At 50.3% G+C, this 22939-nt stretch overlaps 1 protein-coding gene across 1 annotated transcript in view; it reads right to left on the reverse strand.

The window, feature by feature from the left end:
* Positions 1 to 22939, reverse strand: part of ITGA11 (integrin subunit alpha 11) — a 127737-nt gene that overhangs the window by 94055 nt on the left and 10743 nt on the right. Inside the window, exon 2 of the mRNA XM_029239741.1 lies at positions 2381 to 2492. Coding sequence (XP_029095574.1) covers positions 2381 to 2492 — 112 coding nt within the window. The remainder of the gene's footprint in view (positions 1 to 2380; positions 2493 to 22939) is intronic.

Raw genomic sequence — 22939 nt, forward strand, 5'->3', positions numbered from 1 at the left:
TTCATGATCTTGGGAGAAGCAAAAATTTCTTAAATGGGACACACAAGAAACACTAACCATAAAAAAGACAGATAAATCAGACTTCACTAAAATTAAGAACTCTGTTCCTAAGAAGATACCATTAAAAGAATGAAAAGGCAAGATATAGACTGGGAGAAGTTCTTTGCAATGCTTTTCTCTGACAAAGGATTTGTATTTAGAATATATTTTTTAAAGTCCTATAAATCAATAAAAAGACACACAACATAATTTAAAAAATGGGCAAAAGACTCAACTGGACACTTCACAAAATAGGATACCAAAATGGCCAATATATTTACCAAAGGTTACTCAACATCATTAGTCATTAGAAAAATGCCAATTAACCCCACAATTAGATACCACTACACACCATCAGAATGGCTAAAATTAACGACTGATAATACCAAGTGTTAGCGAGGATGGGAAGCAACTAGAACTCTCATGTTACTAGAAGAATTTAAATTGGTAAACCATTTGGGGAAAAAAATGCTTGGCAGGTCCCACAAACATATACCTTCCCTTTAACTCAGTGATTCTATTCCTGAGTATATACCAGATAAAAATGAGTGCATATGTTCATCAGAAGACATGTATAAGAATGTTAATAGGGCTTCCCTGGTGGCGCAGTGGTTGAGAGTCCGCCTGCCGATGCAGGGGACACGGATTCGTGCCCTGGTCCGGGAAGATCCCACATGCCGCGGAGCGGCTGGGCCCATGAGCCATGGCCGCTGAGCCTGCGTGTCCGGAGCCTGTGCTCCGCAACGGCAGAGGCCACAACGGTGAGAGGCCGGTGTACCGCAAAAAAAAAAAAAAAAAAAAGAATGTTAATAGTATCTCTACTTGAAATAGCCAAAAATGGAAACAATCCAAAGATCCATCAATAGTAGAATAAATAAATAAAACGTGGTGCATTGCTACCGTAGAATATTACACATCAGTGAAGAAACATCAAGTATGAAACATTCAACAGTAATAGACATAATGTTGAGTAAAACAGGTCAGGTACAAATGCGCACTTAATGTGTGATATCATCTATATGAAGTTCAAAAACAGGCAAAATCAATCTATGGTGATAGGAGTCAGAACAGTGGTTACCTGGAGCGGTGGGAGGCACAAGGAGCTTTCCAGGGAGCTGGAAATGTTCTATATCATGTTCTGGGAGGTGATCACAATGGCCATATACATGTGTAAAAGTTCACCGGTTTGGACAGTTAAGGTGCCTATGCTTTACCGTATCTAAGTTATACCTCAGTCGAAAGATAATAAGATACTCCTTCACAAAAAAATGTATGAGAGAATTTGTCAGATCTGAGTGGTAGGGTAGGGTGAGTGGGCAAGGTAGGAGAGGACATCACAGGAGGAAGGAACAGCATGTGCAAAGCTCTGGAGAACTGGAAAAACGGAAATAATGAAATGTGGTAGAGTGTTGAACGCAGGAAAGGAGGTGGGAGAAGCAGAAGGAGAAGAGGGTGGGAGGGTAGGCAGAGGCCAGATTGGGAAGAGGGCAGGTAGGACATTTATCGTCAGTGTTCACATGGTCCCTTGACTCAGCAAGGGCTTCTAAGGGCAAATCAAAGGGCTAGTCCTTTCCATCTCAGGAAGGAAGGAAAGCCTTGCCTTCTGACAGCTGAAAACCAATCAGCAGAAGGAGAATGGCAATGAACAGTACACGTGCATGAGGGATCTTACTGGGGCGATGAAAATGTTCTACAACTGAGGAACTGCACAACTTGGTAAATTTACTTTAAAAAAAATCACCGAATCGACACTTGAAATGAGTAAATTATATAATATGTAAAATATAATCCAACAAAGTTATATTAAAAATCAGACGTGGACGCTTCCCGCCTCTTGATCGCCCCCGTCCCAGAGGGGTCCTTGGGATCTCTCTGGCCCTCTCCCCGCCACTCAGCCTTGCTCTCACTTCCCTTTGCCCCACTGTTCCTGTATTTTAGGTTTGAGCACACTCACATCTGTCCCCTCAGAGACATCCCGCTCCCCAACAGCTCTCCCAGCCGCCAGGACCAGAGGCACTGCCCCCACTGATGAGACCCTGAGGCCCTGAGAGGGGATGCGAGGGGCTCATTATTGGTTCTAGGTGCCTGCTACTTGTGCTGTCCCATAACCTGGAGAAGGAGGGGTGCTCATTCCCATTTCTCAAATGAGAAGATCAAAGCCTGTGAAATGAGATGCTCATGATTTCATGGACAGGGGCAGATCCTAGGCAGCCCCTGACCGGCCACGACAAGAAGTCAAGTCCCCGGCAAGTCTACACGTGAGGGCCAGTGCGGCCAGCCGATGGAGGGGCTGGGTGCGGGGCAGTGCAGGGCTACGGTGGAGGCGGCAGCTCTCACTCACCACTTCTTGCCGCTGATGTCATGCTGCTGCACCGTGTAGCCAAAGAAGGCGGCTCTGGAGCCGGGGATGACTCGGGGCTTCTTGATGTCCATGTTGAAGGTGTCCGTGAACCCTGGGTGGGGAGGAGAGGAGTCAGGCAGGTGGAGGTCCAGGGTCTTGGCTGTGGATGGAGTATGTTCCCCTATTCCTGGGGAGCCCCAGTTCCTGTTTGGGGAGCCAACAGTCTGATGGGAAAGGCCTAGCCACTGCCCTGGGGGAGCCAATCTGATAGGGGAGGCATAGGCATAAAACCTACTCTTAGAGAGACCAGGCGGGTCTGAAGGGGAAGACCCAGTCCCTTCCTGAGAGAATTCCTGCTCCCACAATGAAGAGACAGTCCCCATCCCCCTCCATCACTCCTTCCTCCAACCCTGCTTCTTCTAGCTTCTGCTGGTCTCCTCTTCCGTTTGTTTTTTTTTTCTCTTTTCCCTCCTCTCTCCTCCTTCACTCCCCAGTCTTCCCTCTCTTTCTCCCTTCTCTCACCTCTGCCTGCTAAAGAGTCACGGAGCTGATTTCCCACCTCTCTCACCTCCCCCCACCGCCCCACCAAGCCTGAGGTCCTAGTGGCCACGGCTCCAGCGCTGCTGGCTGACCACCTCCTTCTGAATCCACATGCAAAGCTCCACCTGGCACACTGCTCGGCTGGAGCAGCTGAGGCAAAGCAGAGAGAAATTCCCGTAACCCTTTCACCTTGGCCCCTAATCGGTCAATTAACCGATTCCACCTAGTGGAAAGCCTTGGGGCAAAGAGCTTTACCCCTTTGGCATTCTTGTGCTGAATCACAAGAAGTAGCAATTCACACTTGCATGCTGCTTAGGGTTCTGGGTCTCCTCACATTTGCCACCATTTACCCTCACAGGACTTGGGGGGAATGGGCAAGCATCATCCACATTTGGCAGAGGGGGGTTGAGACCCAGAGAGGTTAAGAGGCTGTCCAGGGGTACACAGTGGGTGAGCAGCAGCATCAGAGCCAGGACCTCAGGTACCTGCTCTGCGACTCCTTCCCTCCATGAGGCATTTTCAGGCACGTCTGGCCTCGTTACGTATCAGTACCCACCGGACCACCAAACTTGGGACCCATGGGATTTAAGGGGTGGGATCCTACCATGAGCCAAAACTCTCAGACAAGTGAAAGCCAATCAGCAGAACAAAACAGTGGACAGAATATCATTGTCGTTCCTTTCATGTGTAGGGCACTTTATAAATTTCACAGAACACTCACATACCTGCTATCATCTGATCTCCACTACAACCCTGTGATGTGGGCAGCAACGGGAAAGCCGAGGGTCAGAGAGGTGAACTGACCTGCCCAAGGTCCCAAAGCCTGCTGGATAGGGACTCTGAATCTGAGGCTAGTACCCTTGAGCATCCCTCTGTCCTTCCCTTGGCACGGACCCCCTGAGTCTGAGTGTTCAAGAGTGATGCCCTGGAGCATGTACTTGAATAAGGCCTACTGTACAGGCAGGAACAAGAGGTTTCTTCTACGCTTTCTTTTCTGCTCAGCAAATGGATACAGTGGCCAAAAATTCCATTATTATAGAGTCCCAGAATTAGAGTCCCCTGAGGTAACGCTAGAATACCTTAGATTAGGGATGTTAGACATGTGTTCTCACTCATCCATGTCAATTGATTATTACTGTTGCCTGGAGCACTGAGTTAAGAAGGATTCTGAGGTCAAGTCTGGGCTCAGTGGGCAAGACTAGTGTGATCAGTGATCAGTACATGCTGGGGATACAGGAGCAGACAGTGACAGCGAGTGGCTACGTAGCCGCCAACCCTGTCTTCATGATTGCTAATCTGCCACATGAACTTAGTGTCATAGCCCTAAGTGGGGGTGGGGGAAGAAGCGTATGTTATTTACATACTCTTATTTACAAAGCCCAGCCCACGAATGGACTTACCAGCCTGGTTAGAAGCAGGCAGCCTTGGGGAAGAGGGGCCTGGTCGGGTGAGCGCAGAGGGATGAAGGGGCACAGGTCCTTGGCCAATGAGGGCATGTCACAGAGCAGAGAGAGATACTAGTGTCACCTGTGTACAGCTGGGAGGTGGACAGAGAGAGGTCAAAGAAGAAGTGGAGTTGCAGACGAGGAACTCTCCAACTCTGTCCTAGGAATGGACAAACACACATGCACACGCACGTATGTGCACAGAGAGGCACACATGTGCATGCACACATGCCCACACACAGACACACATCCATGCACACACATGCACAGGCCACGCACATTTCCTGACTGGGGGGCAACACTTTATCTGGCTCCCTGGTGCCCCCTGGAGATGTCCCCTGGTGGTCCTTGGTCCTCCCTTTCCTGCATCTGAGCCCAGCAAAGGGAGGTGACCTTGACAAGAGGAAGGCATGCTGGGCAGTCAAGAAATCCAGACCCACCCGCCACTCCCAGGCCGACAAGGGGGTGAGGGCCAGTGAAGCTAAGGCCATAAATTGTGTCTTCAGGGCCTTCTCTACCATCAGTGCTTCTTGGGCAAACATGGCCAGAAGGATCCTTCCAAGACCTGTCAGATCCAATCACTCCTCAGCTCCATATGCTTCATCATTTTCCCACCAACTCACAGTCAAAGCCGAAATCCTTACCTGCAAGGCCCTGCATGATCCCACCCGGTTCCCTCTGCCCCTCATTTCCTGTCCTCCCCCTCCATCCCTCTGCTGCAGCCACTCTGTCCCCCTTGCCGTGCTTAGAATGTGTCAGACCCGTCCCCACTTAGCATCTTTGCCCTGGCTGTTCCCTCTGCCTGGAAAGCTCCTCCCTGGGTCACCCGCAGGGCTCACTCTCTCAAGTCATTCGGGTCTCTGTTTCAATGCCATATTGTCCCTTACCAGGACACCCTGTCGCTCTTATCCCCCTTATTCTTCTTCATTTGCCCTCATAGCACTTATCACTAACATGTCACATATTTATCTGTTTATTGTCACGTGGCTGATATTCTATAATATTCTTATGTCTTCTAAGTGCCGAGAGACGCTGCTCACTGCTATATCCTTACCGCCTTGAATAAAGATCTAGCTCAGAGTCAGCAGTCAATAGATACTGAATGGTTAGAGACCAGGACCCACATTTGGCTGGGACGCTCTCTCCCCTCAACGAGCAACAGGGGAAAAAATATTCACTGAGCACTGATATGTTCCAGGCACTATTCTAGGTATCTCACCAGTAATTTTATATTACTTAGTTAAATCTCACACCAACCCTGTGAAGTAGATATTATCATACCTCTGGGAGGTTAAGTAATTTGCCCCAAATCACTCAGCTGGGAGGAGGTTAGAGCAAGCCCATGATCAGGTAGCTTAGGGCACTGGGGTGATGTGCTACCCCTGGGAGAGCAGCTTTTCAGAGAAGGACCCACTGGAGGCAGGGAAAATTCTTTTCAGAGAAACGGGTCTTTCCTCTTGCCCTCAGGTCCCACACCTCCTCTGTCTCTGGGTTTGGTTGGGGGCAGTAGATGGGAGAGGAGGCCGGCAGCCCTGTGCTCCTTCCCTCCCCCAGGGGGCTTTGTCTAGGACTAGTCCTGTCTCCCCCAGTGTCCCCACCTCTCAACCCCCTGGACAGGATTAGTGAAATCTGGCCACAGGGAAGAGGACAAAAGCTCTCAGGGACGGGGCATTAAGTTACAAAGTGCTGGTTTCTTCCCCGAGTCGGCATTTGCTTCTGACCAAACCGAACCAACCAGAGAATGGATTTCCTAAAGGTGATGTCAAGTCTGACACCCTGACCTTGGCTCCCGACAAGATCTCTGGCCCGTTCCCCTGATGGCAGGTGGCTTTCATGCTCGGGGAATGTGCTCTTCTCAGAGATTTATGAACCCCAAATACCAATAAAAGAAAACAAAGTTGTTTTTGATGGGAGTCAACAGGCCGACTGCAGTGACAGTGGGAGCCTGGTTGGGCAGCTTGCCACTTTACTGGCCCTTGATATTGATGACAGGGGGGGAAGAAAACCACAGTTCCTGGCCTGCTCTCCTGTGGACTATGGCCAAAGTTACATCAGCTGCTGATTCCCTTTCTCAGAACCTTATCTTTTAAAAAAGCATTAGCCAGTCCCAAGAGAGCACTGAAACCGCAGCCTGATGTTTGAGCATCGCTTGATCTCAAACCCACCACTCCAGGCTAAGGTGGAGGCTGCTGTGCTATCACCGGGCAGGCTGGTGACAGTCCCAAATGCTGAGGCACACTGGCCAACACGTGTCTGGAGCGCCTGTGGACCCAACAGCTCCACAGGGAGTGCTCACTAGAGCTCAAGGAGACTCCGCTGAGCATCCCTGATGGGCTGCTCCACCCTCTACCAGTCACACCCCACACTGCTGCCACTAGCTTCCCAAGGATCTGGGGAGAAAGTCCGAAGTCTCCATGTGGCCCCATGGCCCTCAGAGCATCCCTAGCCTGTCTCATCAAGTTTTCCTCTGGCTCCCTGCTGTCCAGGCCCCGGGGCCGCCTTTCTGCTCCTTAGATGCACCTTGCTTCCTCCCATGTTGGGGCCCTTGCACGTGCTATTTCTTCTGCCTCAGCATCTCTGATGAACTTCTCATCACCTTCAGATCTCAGCACAAATGTCGCATTCTTGACCCCTCCCCAGGAAGCTTCCCTGACCCACCCCACCGCCCCATTACATCAAATTTTGCCTAGTGATCTCAATGTGAGAAGCCTGGCTCCAGCATTCATTGTCTAATGGGTGACCCTGGGTCAGGGACTTCTCTGGTCCTCAGTTAACTCTTCTATAAAATGGGAATAATAATACCAACCTCAAAGTGTGGTGGACAAAAGTGAATGCAGTGACTAACCTGTGGCAGTGCCTGGTCCATGGAAAGCACGCAGCAGATCTCGGTCAGTTGGAACTGAATCAAGATTCCCTGCTCTCTGAGCTGCCTCAGTGCCTTTGCCCATGCTGTTCACCCTGACTGAAGGCCTTTCTTCCCTTCTTCTCAAACATCAAGGCCCAGTTTTGATGACACCTCTGCTACAACGTGTTCCTTCCTCTGGGTTGCTCATAGCTTCTGTTGCTTTCTACCATGGATTACAGTAGTTTCCACATCTTCCCTGCTTTCTTATCCAGCTACACACTATTCAGGGCAACATTCAGGAGTAGCTTTGTATATTTTTATCTTTGCTCTGTGCCAGGAATATGCAGAGAGACTTGCCTGATGGATTTCTCACCCTCTGAGAACCTGTTCCCAGAATCAGTACCTGTTGGCCTCTTCTTCCCTTAGTTTATTTCCTAGCTTTCTGATTGGTACGGACAGTCCCTTACCATTTAGATAACAGTAATAAAAATTATAGTGTACATGCACATAGAACTCACTAGGCACCGGGTACTGTTCTAAATTTATTTAATCCTCACAACAGCCTCTTGAAGTAAGTATACTATTATTCTCACTTTACAGGTGAGGAAACTGAAGCACAAAGAAGGCAGGTAACTGGCCATGGTCACGCAGCTAGGAAGTGGCAGGGTCGCACTCTGAGGCCTCATCGGTCCTGCCCTGGGCTGCCCGCCACCATCAAGCCTTCCTCCCCACTTCTGTCACTCGAGCTCCTCACTGCCAGGCTAGCCCTCCTCCCTCCCACCCTTTCTTAAAAACTCACCCATCCTGGGTCCCACGGCCTCAGATCCTGCTCGCTAAAGAACTGACAGGTGCATCCCTGATCACAACAGGCGGAATACAGGGGACCAGGTGTGCCAGAAGGACACAGCCAGAGTCCCAAGGACCTTGAAAATCTGGATGAAGCACCAGATTTGACAGCAGGAGGAAGCTACTCTGGGGAACCTGAGAGTGACCATCTTTCAGCCGCCTTCCATCCGCCAGGCCGCCAGGCTTCTCTGGGTCCCGCTTTGGGTTGCAGACGTACATTGTGTAGGCAAGAGGTCTCATTTTCCTTGGATGGTGGGAGCTGGGATGGGGGCCAGGGAGGCCGAAATAGTATCAGAACTCTCTCGTGTTATCTCCCTCTTCCCAGTTTTACTTGCCCCTCAAGAATCTTCATGTCTAAAAGCAAATCACAGATAGGGAGGGGCAGGGGACAGGAGAAAAGACCCTGACAAAAGAAAAGACCCTAAGCAAAAAGAAATGGTAATGTGGACCTCCTTCTGCTATGCAAAACAAAATCACACATTCCAACCTGCGGTGGGATGAGCTGTAGATGGCTGATTTGCATCCTCTGCATTGCTGCCCCTCCTGCTGTGGCAAATAACGAAAGCTTGGTGGTTCTTGATCTGCCGCCAGCCCTTCTTACCTGAAGCCATTGTTTCAAAGACAGGCATCTAAGAAGGCAATGTCAGGTTTGGGGGCATTGCTGGTGAGGCGCGAGGGCCCCTCACCCCCGTCTAGGCCCTAGTGAGGCACTAGTGAGATATGAGAGAAGAGGTGGGGTGTGGGGACAATGCGGTCCCCTCATCAGAGAAGCTTCTGCCAGTTGAGGGAGGAAGGCCTCCACTGGAGAGGAGGTGGCTCCAGGTCAGGGAGCCCTTCGGCTCCTGGGATCCTGCCCTTGGGGGCCTGCATCCCTCACAGAAGACCTAGTAACTATGCCCTCCCCCAGGAAGCCTCTGGAGGGTGGGCTCTGGGCTCTGCCCTTGAGAGCTGCTGGGCCATCAGGGGAATCACACTGGATTGTGAGCTTCTTTCTGCCTATACCTCCACTCAGGGAGGAATGAATACTTGTGAAGTTTAGTGAATGCCTGTTAAGGGTTGGGGTTAAACCTCTACACTGAGCAGAGTGAATTCCATACATCTTCTCCCCATCCCAAGACCCCAAGCAATGTGAGGACAAGGCCTGGGTTTCACTTATCTCTTCATTCCCACTGCAGGGTTTGGGACACAGAGATGCTCAGTAAAATGTGTTGAACTAAAGTAGAAGATTCACCTCTGACTAACAACAATAAACAACGCCTATGAAGCATCCCCACTTAACGCTGGGCTGGGCCATATGAGGCAGAAATTAAAGTGTGTCTGTTTCCAGCCAAGGTCTTAGGATGCCTTGTCTGTTTCTGCTTGCCCACTTGCACTTTGGCCATCAATGAGAGAAGTATTTGCTCAGTCTGGCCCACTGATCCCAGGAAAAGGATGAGAGATATTTGGAGCTGAACTGCCCTAGCCAAGCCCGGCTGGAGTCAGCCATCCCGCACATACATAAGCAAGCCCCATGAGGCCAGCAGGGCTCTCAGTTGAGCTTAGCTGAGGTCAGTTGACATCCAGCTGACCCAGCCACATGAACTAAATAATTATTGTCTGTCACTCAGAGTTGGGGGGATTATTTGTTACATGGCATTATTGTAGCAATTGGTAACTGACTCAGTCTGGCTCTTAAATCAGCGCTCCCCAACCTTTTTGGCACCAGGGACCGGTTTCATGGAAGACAATTTTTCCACGGACGGCGGGGAGGGGGTGGATGGCTCAGGCGGTAATGCAAGCGATGGGGAGTGGCTGATGAAGCTTTGCTCACTCGCCCACCGCTCACCTCCTGCTGTGTGGTCTGCTTCCTAACAGGCTAAGGACCAGTACCGGTCCTTGGCCCGGGGGTTGGGGACCCCTGTCTTAAATGATGGACAATCAGGGAAGGGGAGGAATAATTACACAATGGGGACTCATGGTTTCTGGGGTGGTAACCCAGTCATTCCCTTCTCAAGAGCTCATGGGGAGGCCTGGACCTAGCGTGTCAGGGAGCAGAGCGGCCTAGCAGGCAGGTCATGACTTCTCCTGCCTGAGCCATGCACCAAGAGCCTTAGAGCTGGGCTGTCCTGCCTCATTGGGACATAGGAATGGCAGACCCAGGAACAACAGACATACAGACAGACCCCTAGCATCAATGCTGGGCTCAAGGGCCCTCCCGTACCTCATTTTCTCTCTGCCCCATGGCCAGGGGACGTGAACCCTGGACAAGTTAACACAGGGTCAAAAATGGTGTGCAGCAAATATGTTATCAGGGAAGGGTAACTTATTAGGATTTTGTTTTCAAGAGCAAACAGGGATCTTATAGATCCAATAACCTAGTGGTCTCAAAACTTTGTTTTTCTGCGGTGAATCCCACCTTTTAGAAGCAAAATCTATACAATGAAAAGCAGACACAGGAAGCTGAGGTTGGGGTTAAGGATGGGGGATAAGGAAACTCCCCACATGCAGTGACAAGCCTAAGACATTTCTTTGGAACCCTAGGGTATCCTGGAACATAGTTTGAGAACCACTTGATTGGGTTTAAGACCCTTGTTAATGAGAGAACTCAGGCTGGGAGAGGGGTGGGGATTTGTCCAAGGTCACCATGCCCATCTTTATTTACCACCACTGCCTCTGTATACCCCTGCTCTACAGTCCTTCACTTCCACGAATGTCTATTTGGGGCTACGACGCTCCAGGTTCCATGCTGGGTAGTAGGGTCATGACTTGTGGTCTTCAGAATCTGCAGCCACATGCGTGAGCCAACAGACATGTTTGCATGTCACCAGAACCCAAAGTGAAGCCCAGAGAAGGCTGGACCAGGGCAGGGTGACCTGCGTTCTAATCTCAGCTTTGTCACTAAATTGGCCGAGTGTCCATGGAGAGTCACTATGGCTTTCTGGGCCTCAGTGTCCCCATCTGTCAAATGAGAGGGTTGAGCTCTCTGCTACTAAGGCCCAGCCCTGGCACATGTCAGAGAGGTTCTCTAGAGCAAACACACAGCCAGCTTCCAGTTGTTGGCACACGAGCATCTGTCTTGAGTCTCCACAAACAATTTAGAATTGGAGGCCAGGCGGTATGGAGGAATGCAAGCTCATCTTAATGTCAGTTGAAGCCAAACACACTTAGGAAGGGGAATTCTCCAGGCAAAAATGATGATATTTTGCATTCCCAAGCCAAAAAGAAAACTGTCATCTAATGCTCTGTATTATCCAGGCCCCAGCTCCCTCTCTCCTTGCCTGAACCGTGGAGACCTGGCCTCAGGGCCCTACTTCCCTGGCTGTGGCTTCTGGGCACACCCAGATGTCAAAGGGACGAAGGTCTTGGTGGGGGTCCAGGCAATGTGATCACCTTTCCAAGAAAGCCCAGCCTCGTCCTGGAGCTGAACTGTGCTGCTAAAACCTCAGCGAGGAAATTTAGAGCTAGTGGGCAGGGGGCACCACAGTTCCCTTCCAGACTTGTCCTGCTTCAAAAATTGAGGATGCCAGTGGTATGCACTGAATCCTTGAGTACATGGCTATATGGCCTTGGAGTGACCAAAGCTTCTCTCTCCCTGGGATCTTCTAGGCTTGGGAGCCATGATCCCTTAGGAGGGAGACATGGCTGGAGGACCACTGCCAAGGTCAAAGGCCAGAGGATGGACTCCTGACTTTAGGACAGCTGATTCTAGGACTCAGAAAAGGGGACATGGGACTACAATGCCCACCTCCTGAGAGCTAGGGCTGCTGTGATGAGTAGAACTAGGTTGGGCACCAGGAGACCTGGGTCCTCCCCTGGGTTCTGTCACTGACTGGCTGAACCTTAAACAAGTTACTTCTCCCCAGGCCTTAGTCTCCAATATAGAAAAGGAGGAAGCTAGACCAGGTGGTCTGAAAACCTTAACAGTCAGGATGTTCTGAGTCTGTGTCACCCTTCTCCTCTGGATTCATTTCCAAATTCATCTCCCTTCGGAGGGGAGGAGTAGGCAGTTGAACACTGGGGCACCCCAAGGGGGCAAGCAGAGGGCCATTGCCCCTGCAGGTCTCTATCAGGCTGGCTGCCAGGACTGGGGCCATTCCCTCCCTCCTCTCTAGCACTTGGGTCCAACACAAGTGCCCCTCAGCTTCAAACCACTTACGAAAGTGAGCTGTAACACCCTCCCGGCTGCCCCCCAGTGGCTTAGCCCTGAGCTGCCACTGCCCTGCTGCTAGAACTGGGGGCCATGATCGGGCGGGGGCTGGTCTGGTGATATCAAGCCAGTTCTTACCACGAGGCCCTGCTGCCCCCCTGGTGCTTTAGAGCAAACCTGCCCACACTTGGGTCTCCCCAGGAGAGAGACAAATGCGTCCCCCCTACTCTTGGCAAAGACCACCCTGTTTCCTAGCTTCTCTATCAACTTAATCAGCGTCTGACTCTTTTACACAATGACTGCCTTCTGGGTGTGGCTTCATGTCTCTCTGCTAACTGGTCATTATCACACGGCCTTTTTCCTCAGAAGGAAACGCTACGGCGTCTACCCTGCTTCATACTCCTCCAACCACTAATAAACGCTATGGAGTCTACCCTGCTTCATACTCCTCCAACCACCGTTCTTCCTTCTCCTTCCCTCTGTTGAAGAAGCAGGAGAGAACCTGATCTCTGGATGGGCTCTCCTATCCTTGGCTCCCCTAGCTTCACGCAGGTCAGAACACGGCTCACTGGCAGCAACTGGTGTGTGCGTGTGTGTGCTGTGTGTGCATGCGCGTGCACATGTGGCCAAGGGATTAGCCAGAGAGGACAGGGTGGGGAGGGGTAATGACAGGTGGCAATGATTTCTCCCCACTGGAGTCCAGAGAGAGGGGTGGGTTTAGGGGAGGGAGGTGCCTTCAGTCTGAAGGGCCAGCTCTTTCCCCAGACTGGACAGAGAGAGAAGGCAGAGGGAATTGGAGAGTGACTTCCATGGAAAGGCATCGTCCCTCCCCACGGAATGAGCATAGCACTTGTTTCTTAGGGGAATCTCAGGGAAGTGATCTCATCTGGGAGCCAGAGCATCCCTGGTCCACACCCACTGCTGCTTCTGGCCACGAGCGGCTCTGAGCTTGCCAGCGGCTGTGGCGTGGATTTCTGTGGCCACATGTCCACCTTCCAGGGAAGAAGAACCCAAATCAATATGTACTTTGATGTCCCCTGAACGTTAAATGTGTGAAAAAGAACACGTAAGAATCAGAAAGCTTCCTCGTGTGTGAGATGAGGCGGGGGACCACCGTGGCTGGAGAGTTCTGGGTCCCACTAGAGCCGAGTCTGGAGGAAGCCCTCACGTGTGCACAGAGGTGTCAGCTGGGAGAGAGCTCGCATATTCACCTCATCAGGTCCCTACAGGCAGCCTCTTAACAAGCAGTCCACACAACAGGAGTGCTGGCTGCCCCTCTCCCCTCCAAGGTTTTGCTCTCAGTTCCCTACCCCCGAATGCCTTCTCATATTGTCAGCCCCACCCTGCACCTGCCTGTCAGGGGGCCCAGGGCATGTCCCACTCACCCTTTCCATCTACCCACCCTGTGCCCTTCCCTGACTGTCCTGCCTCCTGAGCCAACCCTCCCCACCTGGGGCGGAGAGTCCAGGGGACGGAACCACGCCATGGACTGCACCTGCATCCCCTTGGGGCCTAGAGTTGCAAACATTAGGGGAAGCAATGGACAAATATGAAGTCAACACACACAAAGGGTGGGCTTGGGGCCTCTTTCCCCAATGGGAAACGGAGGCTAAGGAAGGTTACCTGCCGGGACCCAGTCTTCTAGCTGGTGGGGCACATGTAGAGTGGGGATCAAGCCCTCCCCAGTCCCTGGGCAGGGTTCTTGTTCCACTCCTTCCCCGAATCTCCCAGCGGGATTCAGCTGCCACTCCCAGAGCACCTACCAAGTGCCAGGATGGGCCAGGTGCCTTAGAAGAGTATTTCATTTAATTCTAACGAGTGATTTGGGATTTCTTCCCCATTGAACAGGTGAGGAAACTAAAGGTCCAAGACTGACTTGCCTGGGGCCCAGGTGCTGGTGCCGAGGTCTCATCCTGTCTGCTTCCCAGGCTACACATCTTTTAGTGCTTTTGAGCATACTCATCAAAGCTGGCTGTGTCTGTGAGAGGGCAGGCAGGGCAGCTGAGAGCTCTCCTTGGTGGGGTCGGATAAGACCCCCTACTCACACCTGAAAATGACACCCTTCCAGCTGGACCAATGATAGCCCTCTCTGAGAAGCTTTCATTTGAGTTGAAGCATTGAAGACCCTATGCTAACCTTACCTTTGGTGCCAAAAGGGAGGCTACTTTAACCAAGCTGAGGGGGCTCTGTCCCTCCTCACCTCTGCTCCCTGCACAGTGTCTGCAATACAACAGGCTCTCAACAAAGTGGACAGAACAAACTCATGAATGAACAAGTGAATGAATGACCATGGACAAGCTTATCAAATTAACTCAATATTCATCTGAGTAGAACATGAGCAGATGGGACACAGGGCAGCCCTCCCTTTACCCTCGGCCCTCTATCAATTCACCCTCTGCACCCCAGCCAGGCTCCACGGTGCCCTCATGATACATGCTGGGTGCTGACAGTCCCCGCCTCTTCCCTGGCCTGCCAACATCTCTCCCCTACTTGAGCATCCTTGTCTCATCAAAAACCGGTTCTGGTGTCCTATTTTGTGCTAGATAAACACATGCTTGCTAATGTGCGACTTATCACGACATGCTTCAACTCTCCAAAGCGTGTGCAGCCCTACAGAAGGAAGAATCCTCTAAATCAGAAACCATCAGACACAGGCTGGGCAGCCTCCTGCAGTGGAGAGGGCCCCATCTCCAAGATCTGTGGTGGAGACCAAACGCTTGAAGGGGCAGGTGGATGTGGACTGAAATAGAGACACTGCGTAAGCATCCAGAGGGGGGAGATGGAAAGACAGCAAGTGCTGGTGAGAGCAAAAATCTGCCCTTTTTATTATTTTTTAAAGAAATCAGGAGTTTGCCAATATGCTGTTTAAGCAGATGTCAGGTTCATGGAAAACAGGCCTAAAAATTGAAAAGGGAAACACCAGGCTGAAATTTACTGTAATTAACATTATTTTCACTCCCAGCCTTGGACAGCCATCCCAGGGATCACCTCCCTCAGGAATAACGCGTGGATCACCTCCGTCAGGAACAAGACGGATGTCTTGGTGATGAAAGCCAGTGTATTTTCTGCCTTACATCATTTTTCTTTCTCTCTAGGTAGAGACATTGATCAAAATGGAGCTCTTTCTTTAAGCTTTCAGGAGCTACCATGATGGATTTTAAAACACACCAACAGTGATATTATGAATCTGTGTTGTAAGTTCATTTAAAGTGCAATGAAGTCTTGATTAACAAACACACACACATACACACACACCCAAGCTGCGTGGAAAAACTGGAGTCAAGAGATGTGACCCCAGCATCCACTTTAGGATCTGAGTATTTGGGGCCTTGGGCTGCTGCCTTCCTCCACTCACCTCAAATTGGCCCAGGCTCCCAAGAAGCCCCAGTCATACCCCAGCCCAGTCCTGCCTTCTGAGTCCCACAATCAATGTCCAGCTGCCCACAGAACATTTTCACTTGGATGTCTTCTAGCATCCCTCACTTCACATGACCAAAGAGGTGCCCTAGATTTTCCCTTCCACACTGGTTTTTCCCCAAAGTCTCCCCATCGATGCACTTGGCAGTACCACCCTGATTGCTCAAGTCAGAAGCTTGGAGGTCCTTCCTCAGGATTTTCTGTCACTTCCCATCAGCAAACCGTGCAGGTTCTACCCTCTCCATCCCTCTCAAGTGCGTCCACTCTTCTCTCTTTCCTCTGACATCACCCAGCCCAAGTCATTCTCATCCTTTTCTGCCTGGACTTTGGCAAGAGCCTTCTAACTGGTCCCTCAATTCTAATTTTGCTCAGCTGCAAGCTATGCTCTTCACAGCAGCCGCAGTGATCTTTTAAAAATGCCAATCAGATCCTGGAACTTTCCTGCTTCAAACCCTCCAGGTTCCTCGCATTGCATGTAGGGTAGATTCCAGACCCTTCCTCAGGGCCCACCAGGCCCTGCAGGATCAGTCTGCTCCTGTGCCATGAACTTCACCACTTCCTGCTTCCAGCCACACTGCCTTCCTCTTTGCTCCTCAAACCAAGCTCTTTCAAGGTCTTTCCCTTTGTGTGGAACAGTCTCCCCCCAATCTTTGCTCAGGCAGCTCCTTCTCCACCTCCAGTTTTAATGTCACAGCCTGGGAGAAATCTTCCCTGACCATGCTATGGAGAATCCATTCCTCTCCCTCAAAGCATCTTCTTTGTTTCTTTTACAGTTAAACATAATAACAGATAGCTACAAGAGCTATTTGCTTATTCTCCCACTAGAGTTTAAGTTCTACAAGGGAAGGAACGAGTGGTGTGCTGGTCCCTGCTCACAAGAGACAATTGTGTGCAATCTTCCCATCTAGTGATGCCTGTTGGTCACTTAAAGCTGACCATGGTGGGAGGATTTACACCACAGTAACTGGCAAATGGCTACAAAGAAGGACTCTCTCCACCCCATTCCAAGAGCCAGAATCGGTTGTTAACCATTTACCAGCACTCCACTGGAAGGGACTGTATCTTTATTCTCAGGATCTAGAACAATGCCTAGCACACAAAAGAGGCTCAATATGCACCTACTGACATATAAGACAATATGAGACCAAAAAGAGAGAGAAAGAATAGAAATATTCAGGCCTCCAAGAACCTCACTAACCTCACACACTAACCTGCTAACAAGGAGTAGACAGGGAATGTGATACTCAGAGCCTCAGGGAGGGAGGGAACTCAGAGCACTGAATTTGGCTTCAGAAGCCCTAGTTTTAATCCCAGCACAGCTTCTAACTTGTTTTACGACTTTGGACCAATTTCTTCTTCTTTCTGGCCCTCAGTTTCTTTATCTGTTAAAAGCACACACTGGACTAAATGCTGTATCTCTAAGTCCCTGTGTTGGATTTAATGAAGCCCATTTATGTACTCGGTTACCAATTTCTGTACCCCCCACTCCCAGGTCACTGCACTTCACTACACAACTGTAGAGGGGGCTGTTTACATTGTAGTTGACTGAGTTATGCAGTGCGCAGCCTGCACAGCTGTACGTGGCGGCCCTGCCCACTCTGTTCCTGGCCATTGGCCATTTCTAGGGGAGACGAATTAGACAGTGAGTCCCTCCCTTTCCTGACATACTAACCAGTTCAAAGAGCTCAGACAGTTTGGTTTTGGTTTTCCACCTCCTAAGATGTCTCCTGCTTGTCATGAGTGTGTGGGTCAAGAGCCCTGGGCATCTGGGGTTAGCCCCAGCCCAGGGGGTGTTTGGACTAAGAAAAAGACAAAGCTCAGGATATGCAATTTGTGGCAAGGCTTTCCCTTGAAGAAGAGGAAGTAGGGCAGTGAGGACCCAGAGAACTGCTGGGCCTGTCTGTCCCTGGTCTTTGAATGCAAACTAAAAAAAGGAATTGCGAGGGCCCATCCCTTCCAAGCCTGCAGGGCCCGCCCTACAGTGGATACACCCTACCCATTTGAAAAGTTCTCCCTCTGCACAGAGCTCAACATAGATCCACCAGAACACAAGCTAAGCTGGATGCTATTAGTTAGGCTTGGTGCGGATGGAGGAGGCTGGGGAGTGGAAGTGCTTTGGTTCCCTGAGGGTTATGCAGAACCCTTTGGTTTTTGGTACATGTCAGTTACTCATGCTTTCAAAACTATCCCAAATGTTCACTCCCACTTTTAGGTCCTTAGGAGAGTTAAGGGCTCATGATTCCCTCTGCCTTTGCTAGAAAACAAAGTCCTGCCTTGTGAGGTGGTGGGCCAATTGTCACTGGAGGGATGCAAGCCAAGGAGAGCTACTTATCTGGGATGTTCAGGTTCCACGTTCCCCCCCCAGGCAGACACGACGCTGAGGCCTCTCAAGAGGCCTCTGAAGCCCAGGAATCCTCATGAACCTGTGGATGATGAAGGGCCAACCATGCACTGGGTCCACCCATGCTCTAGATGAAGTTGTTTTAAAATAGAATTCCTGTGTAAACTGGTGCAGTCACTATGGAAAACAGTGTGGAGGTTCCTCAAAAAACTAAAAATATCGAGTTGCCATATGACCCAGCAATCCCACTCCTGGGCATATATCCAGACAAAACTATGATTCAAAAAGATACATGCACCCCTATGTTCACAGGAGCACTGTTCACAATAACCAAGACATGAAAGCAGCCTAAATGTCCATCGACAGATGAATAGATAAAGAAGATGTGGTACATATATACAATGGAGTACCACTCAGACATAAAAGAGAATGAAATAATGCCATTTGCAGCACCATGGATGGACCTAGAGATTATCACACTAAGTGAAATAAGTCAGAAAGAGAAAGACAAATATCTGATATCACTTATATATGGAATCTAAAATATGACACAAATGAACTTATCTACGAAACAGAAACAGACTCACAGACATAGAGAACAGACTTATGGTCGTCAAGGGGGAGAGGGGGTTGGGGGAGTGATGGATTGGGAGTTTAGGATTAGCAGATGCAAACTATTATACATAGAGTGGATAAACAACAAGGTCCTACTGTAGAGCACAGGGAATTATACTCAATATCCTGTGACAAACCATAATAGAAAAGAATATGAAAAAGAATGTATACATATGTGTAACTGAATCACTTTGCTGTACAGCAGAAATTAACACAACACTGTAAATCAACTATGCTTCAATAAAATAAATTTAAAATAAAATAAAATAGAACTCCTGTTGTCAACTTCTTTCTTGTGTTACACGTGGCTTTATACCCAGAGTCAAGGTTCTGGCTCAGGAAATGTTCACAGAAGCATGGAAGCACAGCCGCTGAAGACCTTTTAGAAACATGAAGGCCAAATATTTATTTTAGAAGGGACTGAATGGACATCTCAAGAGGGCACATGGCTCACTTAAGTTTAGAATTGGAGCCTGAACTTGACCCAGAGGTCCTCATCCACAGTCTAGGGCTTTTTCATTACCCTAGGCTTGGAGGGTCCAGTTAGTGAGAGAGGTAATCCAGTCCCAGGCTTTGGTTTCCACTTCTGCTCCATTCAGGGTTGGCCCAGATTGGTCCATCTGGGCTAAGCCATGGCTGATTTCAAACAGCCTTTCCTATAGAATCAGGAAGAGGCAGGGTAGGTCTAATATTCAGTTAGCCGTGAACTCCTCCATGTGAATTAGTCCGCAGCTGCTTTACTGCCCAGCAGGCTGAGCGGAGTCAAGGTTTAAAGAAGAGGGGCGCGGGCTGGCAGGAACTGCCTGAGGCAGTGTCAAGACCCTAAGAGTCGGAGGTAGGGCAGGATGGTGGGACGCTATACAGGGGAGGAGAAGGTAAGAGGGAAGGTAGTGAACAGTGCCCACTGCCCGAGGGACAGGCAGCCTTGTGGAGAGGGGGGGTGGAGCTGATAAGATGATAGCCGATGAAATGCAGCTGATGTGATAGAGAAGCTCACAGAAATATGATCATCACTTTGACAGTGATCCAGGAGGGCTTCTTGGAAGAGGAGGCCTTTCTGGAGCTGCTAGGGCCCAGAGAAAGCAGCAACCTCCTCTCCACTTTAACCTACCTCCTCTAAGGACATTTGTTACTGAGAGGATTGGGGGTTTCCTCTTCTTTCATGGAGACAACAGACTTATTTGGACTGCCCTCCCCAGTGGTTCCTTGCTCTCCCCCTAACACATCCCTCCCTGCCCCCTTCCCAACTCCAGGCCAGTGCAATGCTCAGCAAAGCTTTGATCTGGGGCTTTTGGCCTCTGCTTCCACATAAAAGCCCCCTCCGCCCTCATGAGTGGGGCACCCTGGGCAGACCCCTCTTCCCTGGCCCGTCTCCATCAGCAGTGGGCACCAGTCCAGTGGGGCCACTGCCAAGCCAAACAGCACTGCAGAAACACTAAGGGACCTGGCTACCAGGTGGTGGGAAAGTGCCCTCCTGGGCCTCACCCTGGGGTGGGCTGAGCACGACAGAAAATGGCCACACCTGCCAACTTCTCTGTATTCTTCCTGGTGTGTGCCAAGGGGATACTAGCCCTGGAGGGGGCCTTGACTAAACCTCCAAGAAGACAGAGCCAGGGCAGCTGAGAAATCATGCCACAGATGAATGGAGTCTAGGTGTGTCTCGTCAAAACGTCCCCCAGGCAAACCTGAGCCCCGTCGCACTTCAGTTCTGGATGAGTAGGGACTAGGGGTCACCTGTCCTTGCTGAGGGCTGCACAGGGTGACCTAGTGTCTCCTAGGGCATAGTGGGTGAGAAGAGTTTACGTGGGACAAGGGTGAACATTAAAACTTGACAACTCATGTTTAATGGATATTAAAAAATTACAAGCAAATCAAAACTTAGGTTTCACAGCAATTACTGCTTACGATGAAGGTAAGTGAAAAGACTGAGTTGATTTAAAGTCAGTTGAATGAAAATTATTAAGTGGAAGTACTCCAGATGTTACACAGATATGGCCAGAGCTGTGTGAGCAGTACAGGGAAAGCAGGAAAGAAGGTGGGCTTTGGAGATGATCAAACCTGAATTTGGAGTCTGAATCTCATTTTTATCGGCAGCTGCAAGACCTCAGTCAAGTCACATGACCTCTGGGAATTGCAGTTTCTGGAGTCAGACCCCCTGGGTTCCAATCCCAGGCTGTGACTTTATGACCCTGGTGACCTTGGGTAAGTTACTTAACGACATGCATCAGTTTCCTCATGTCTAAAATGGGGGAGATAACAGCACCCCTCTTTTAGGATTATTGAGAAGACGAGTGCTCAGAACAAAGTCTGGGGCTTCCCTGGTGGTGCAGTGGTTAAGAAACCGCCTGCCAATGCAGGGGACACGGGTTCCAGCCCTGGTCCGGGAAGATCCCACATGCCGCGGAGCAACTAAGTCTTATGCCACAACTACTGAGCCTGTGCTCTAGAGCCTGTGAGCCACAATTACTGAGCCCACATGCCACAACTACTGAAGCCCGCGTGCCTAGAGCCTGTGCTCTGCAAAAAAGAGAAGCCACCGCAATGAGAAGCCCGCTCACTGCAACTAGAGAAAGCCCGCACACAGCAACAAAGACCCAACGCAGCTAAAAATAAGTAGATAAATAAATTTATTAAAAAAAAAAAAAGAACAAAGCCTGATTCATGGAAGCCCCCAATGACTGTTAGCAAGTAGTACACATTTATTGAGCACGTCATCCCTGCCAGACATGTTGTTTGGTAATCAGTATTATTTCTATTTATTCATACTAATCCTACAAGGTAGGCGTTATAATTCCCATTATACATTCTAAAGAGAGGATGTGAGCTGCCCAAGGTCACACACTTAGTAAGTGCCAGGGCTGGTATTCAAACCTCAAGTCAGTGGTTACATGCCCCAAATATGAACCTCACTGGGCTCAGACTCAGTTTCCCCACATGTACAATGGGTTTATTGTCATCTCCCCAGTCACCAGGGCAGAATCTGGTCTGGTGGTTCCCAGGGATTGGACCATAACCTGGTCCACTATTGGGGTCTGCTGTTCAGCCCCTGCCATCTTCTCTGGGCACTCCCAGCTCCTTCTGGGGTACCGGAGGACACATCCACATTCTGCGGTCCATGGAGGATGTCTGAATCACTACCCTTCTGTGGGAAACGAGGCATTTTAAACTTCTGCTCCACCCCGCTGTTCCCTGGGAAGTCCATTACATACCTAGGTTTTTTCTGTGTAAAAAACAAGGTCTGTCCCATGTCTCCTTGTGTCCTCTCTGAGTCACAGTAAATAACACTGAACAGCACGGGGCCAGCTGGGCTGGCCTGGGCTGCCTGCTCTGAACACTTGGCCCCTTTCAAGGCCCTTCTCCCTTCAAGATCCCCTCCTCCGCCTCAGCAGCCCGCCAGCAACTACCACCACACTCTTGTCTGGAAAGAAAGGCTTTACTAACCAATGGCCTGCGAAGTGTCAGGACTGAACGCCTAGGAGACTGGTATCCTAAGACAGGTGACTGGGGAGAGGGTGATACTTATCTCAAAGGGGATTAACTAATGGGATTTCAGGCTGCTGCAGGCTGGGGGGAGGTCTTCATTGATTCATTCATTCCACAACTACTTATTACTTGCCTCCTCTGGCTGGGCACTGCTCTGGACCCTGGGATACACACATAAAACAACATATAGAAATTCTTGCTCTCATGATGACACTCCGTTGGAGGAGACAGACAATAAACAAGGTGAATAAATAAAATCGGTAATAATGCTCGCTAGTGAGAAATACCCCAGCGGGACTAAAGCAGGCACGGGGGTTTATATAAGGGGGTGCATGCAGGGGAGGCTGACATTTTAGTTAGGGGTGCAGGAAAGGCCTCCATGAGAGGCGGGTGTTGGAGTTAAGACCTGAAGGAAGCGAGAGAGGCTCTTTGGTGAAGAGCATCCAGGCAGAAGGAATAGCAAGTGCGAAGCCCAAGGCGCCAGGTATGTTTGAAGAACATTCCGGAAACTGTGTGGGTGGAGCCGAAGCAGCAAGTGGGGGAGGAGTAGAGGATGAGGTGGAAAAGGCAGGGGAATCAGATCATACAAGCCTCTCACCCAGAGAAGAAGGGGAGCCCCGGAGAGTTCGTGGCAGAGGGATAGGACATGATCCCATCCACATTCAAGCAGCATCCCTCTGGCTACTGGGTGCAGGAGCTCAAGGGACAGGGCAGATGCAGGGAGACCAGTTGGTTGCCACAAGCCACGGGAGCCTTTCTGGGCACCCCCAGAGCAGCCCCCAGACCCCTGCCTGTCTCCTGGTCCTAGTCCTCCGGGCTGAGCAGAGGTGGGAAGACGGATGGCAGATCAGAGCTTTCACAGCAAGGATCATGGGGACCAGTGCAACTTACAGACTGGGGG

Source organism: Monodon monoceros, unplaced genomic scaffold (assembly GCF_005190385.1).
Source record: "Monodon monoceros isolate NGI ecotype Baffin Bay Population unplaced genomic scaffold, NGI_Narwhal_1 Super_Scaffold_21, whole genome shotgun sequence".
NCBI lineage: Eukaryota > Metazoa > Chordata > Mammalia > Artiodactyla > Monodontidae > Monodon > Monodon monoceros.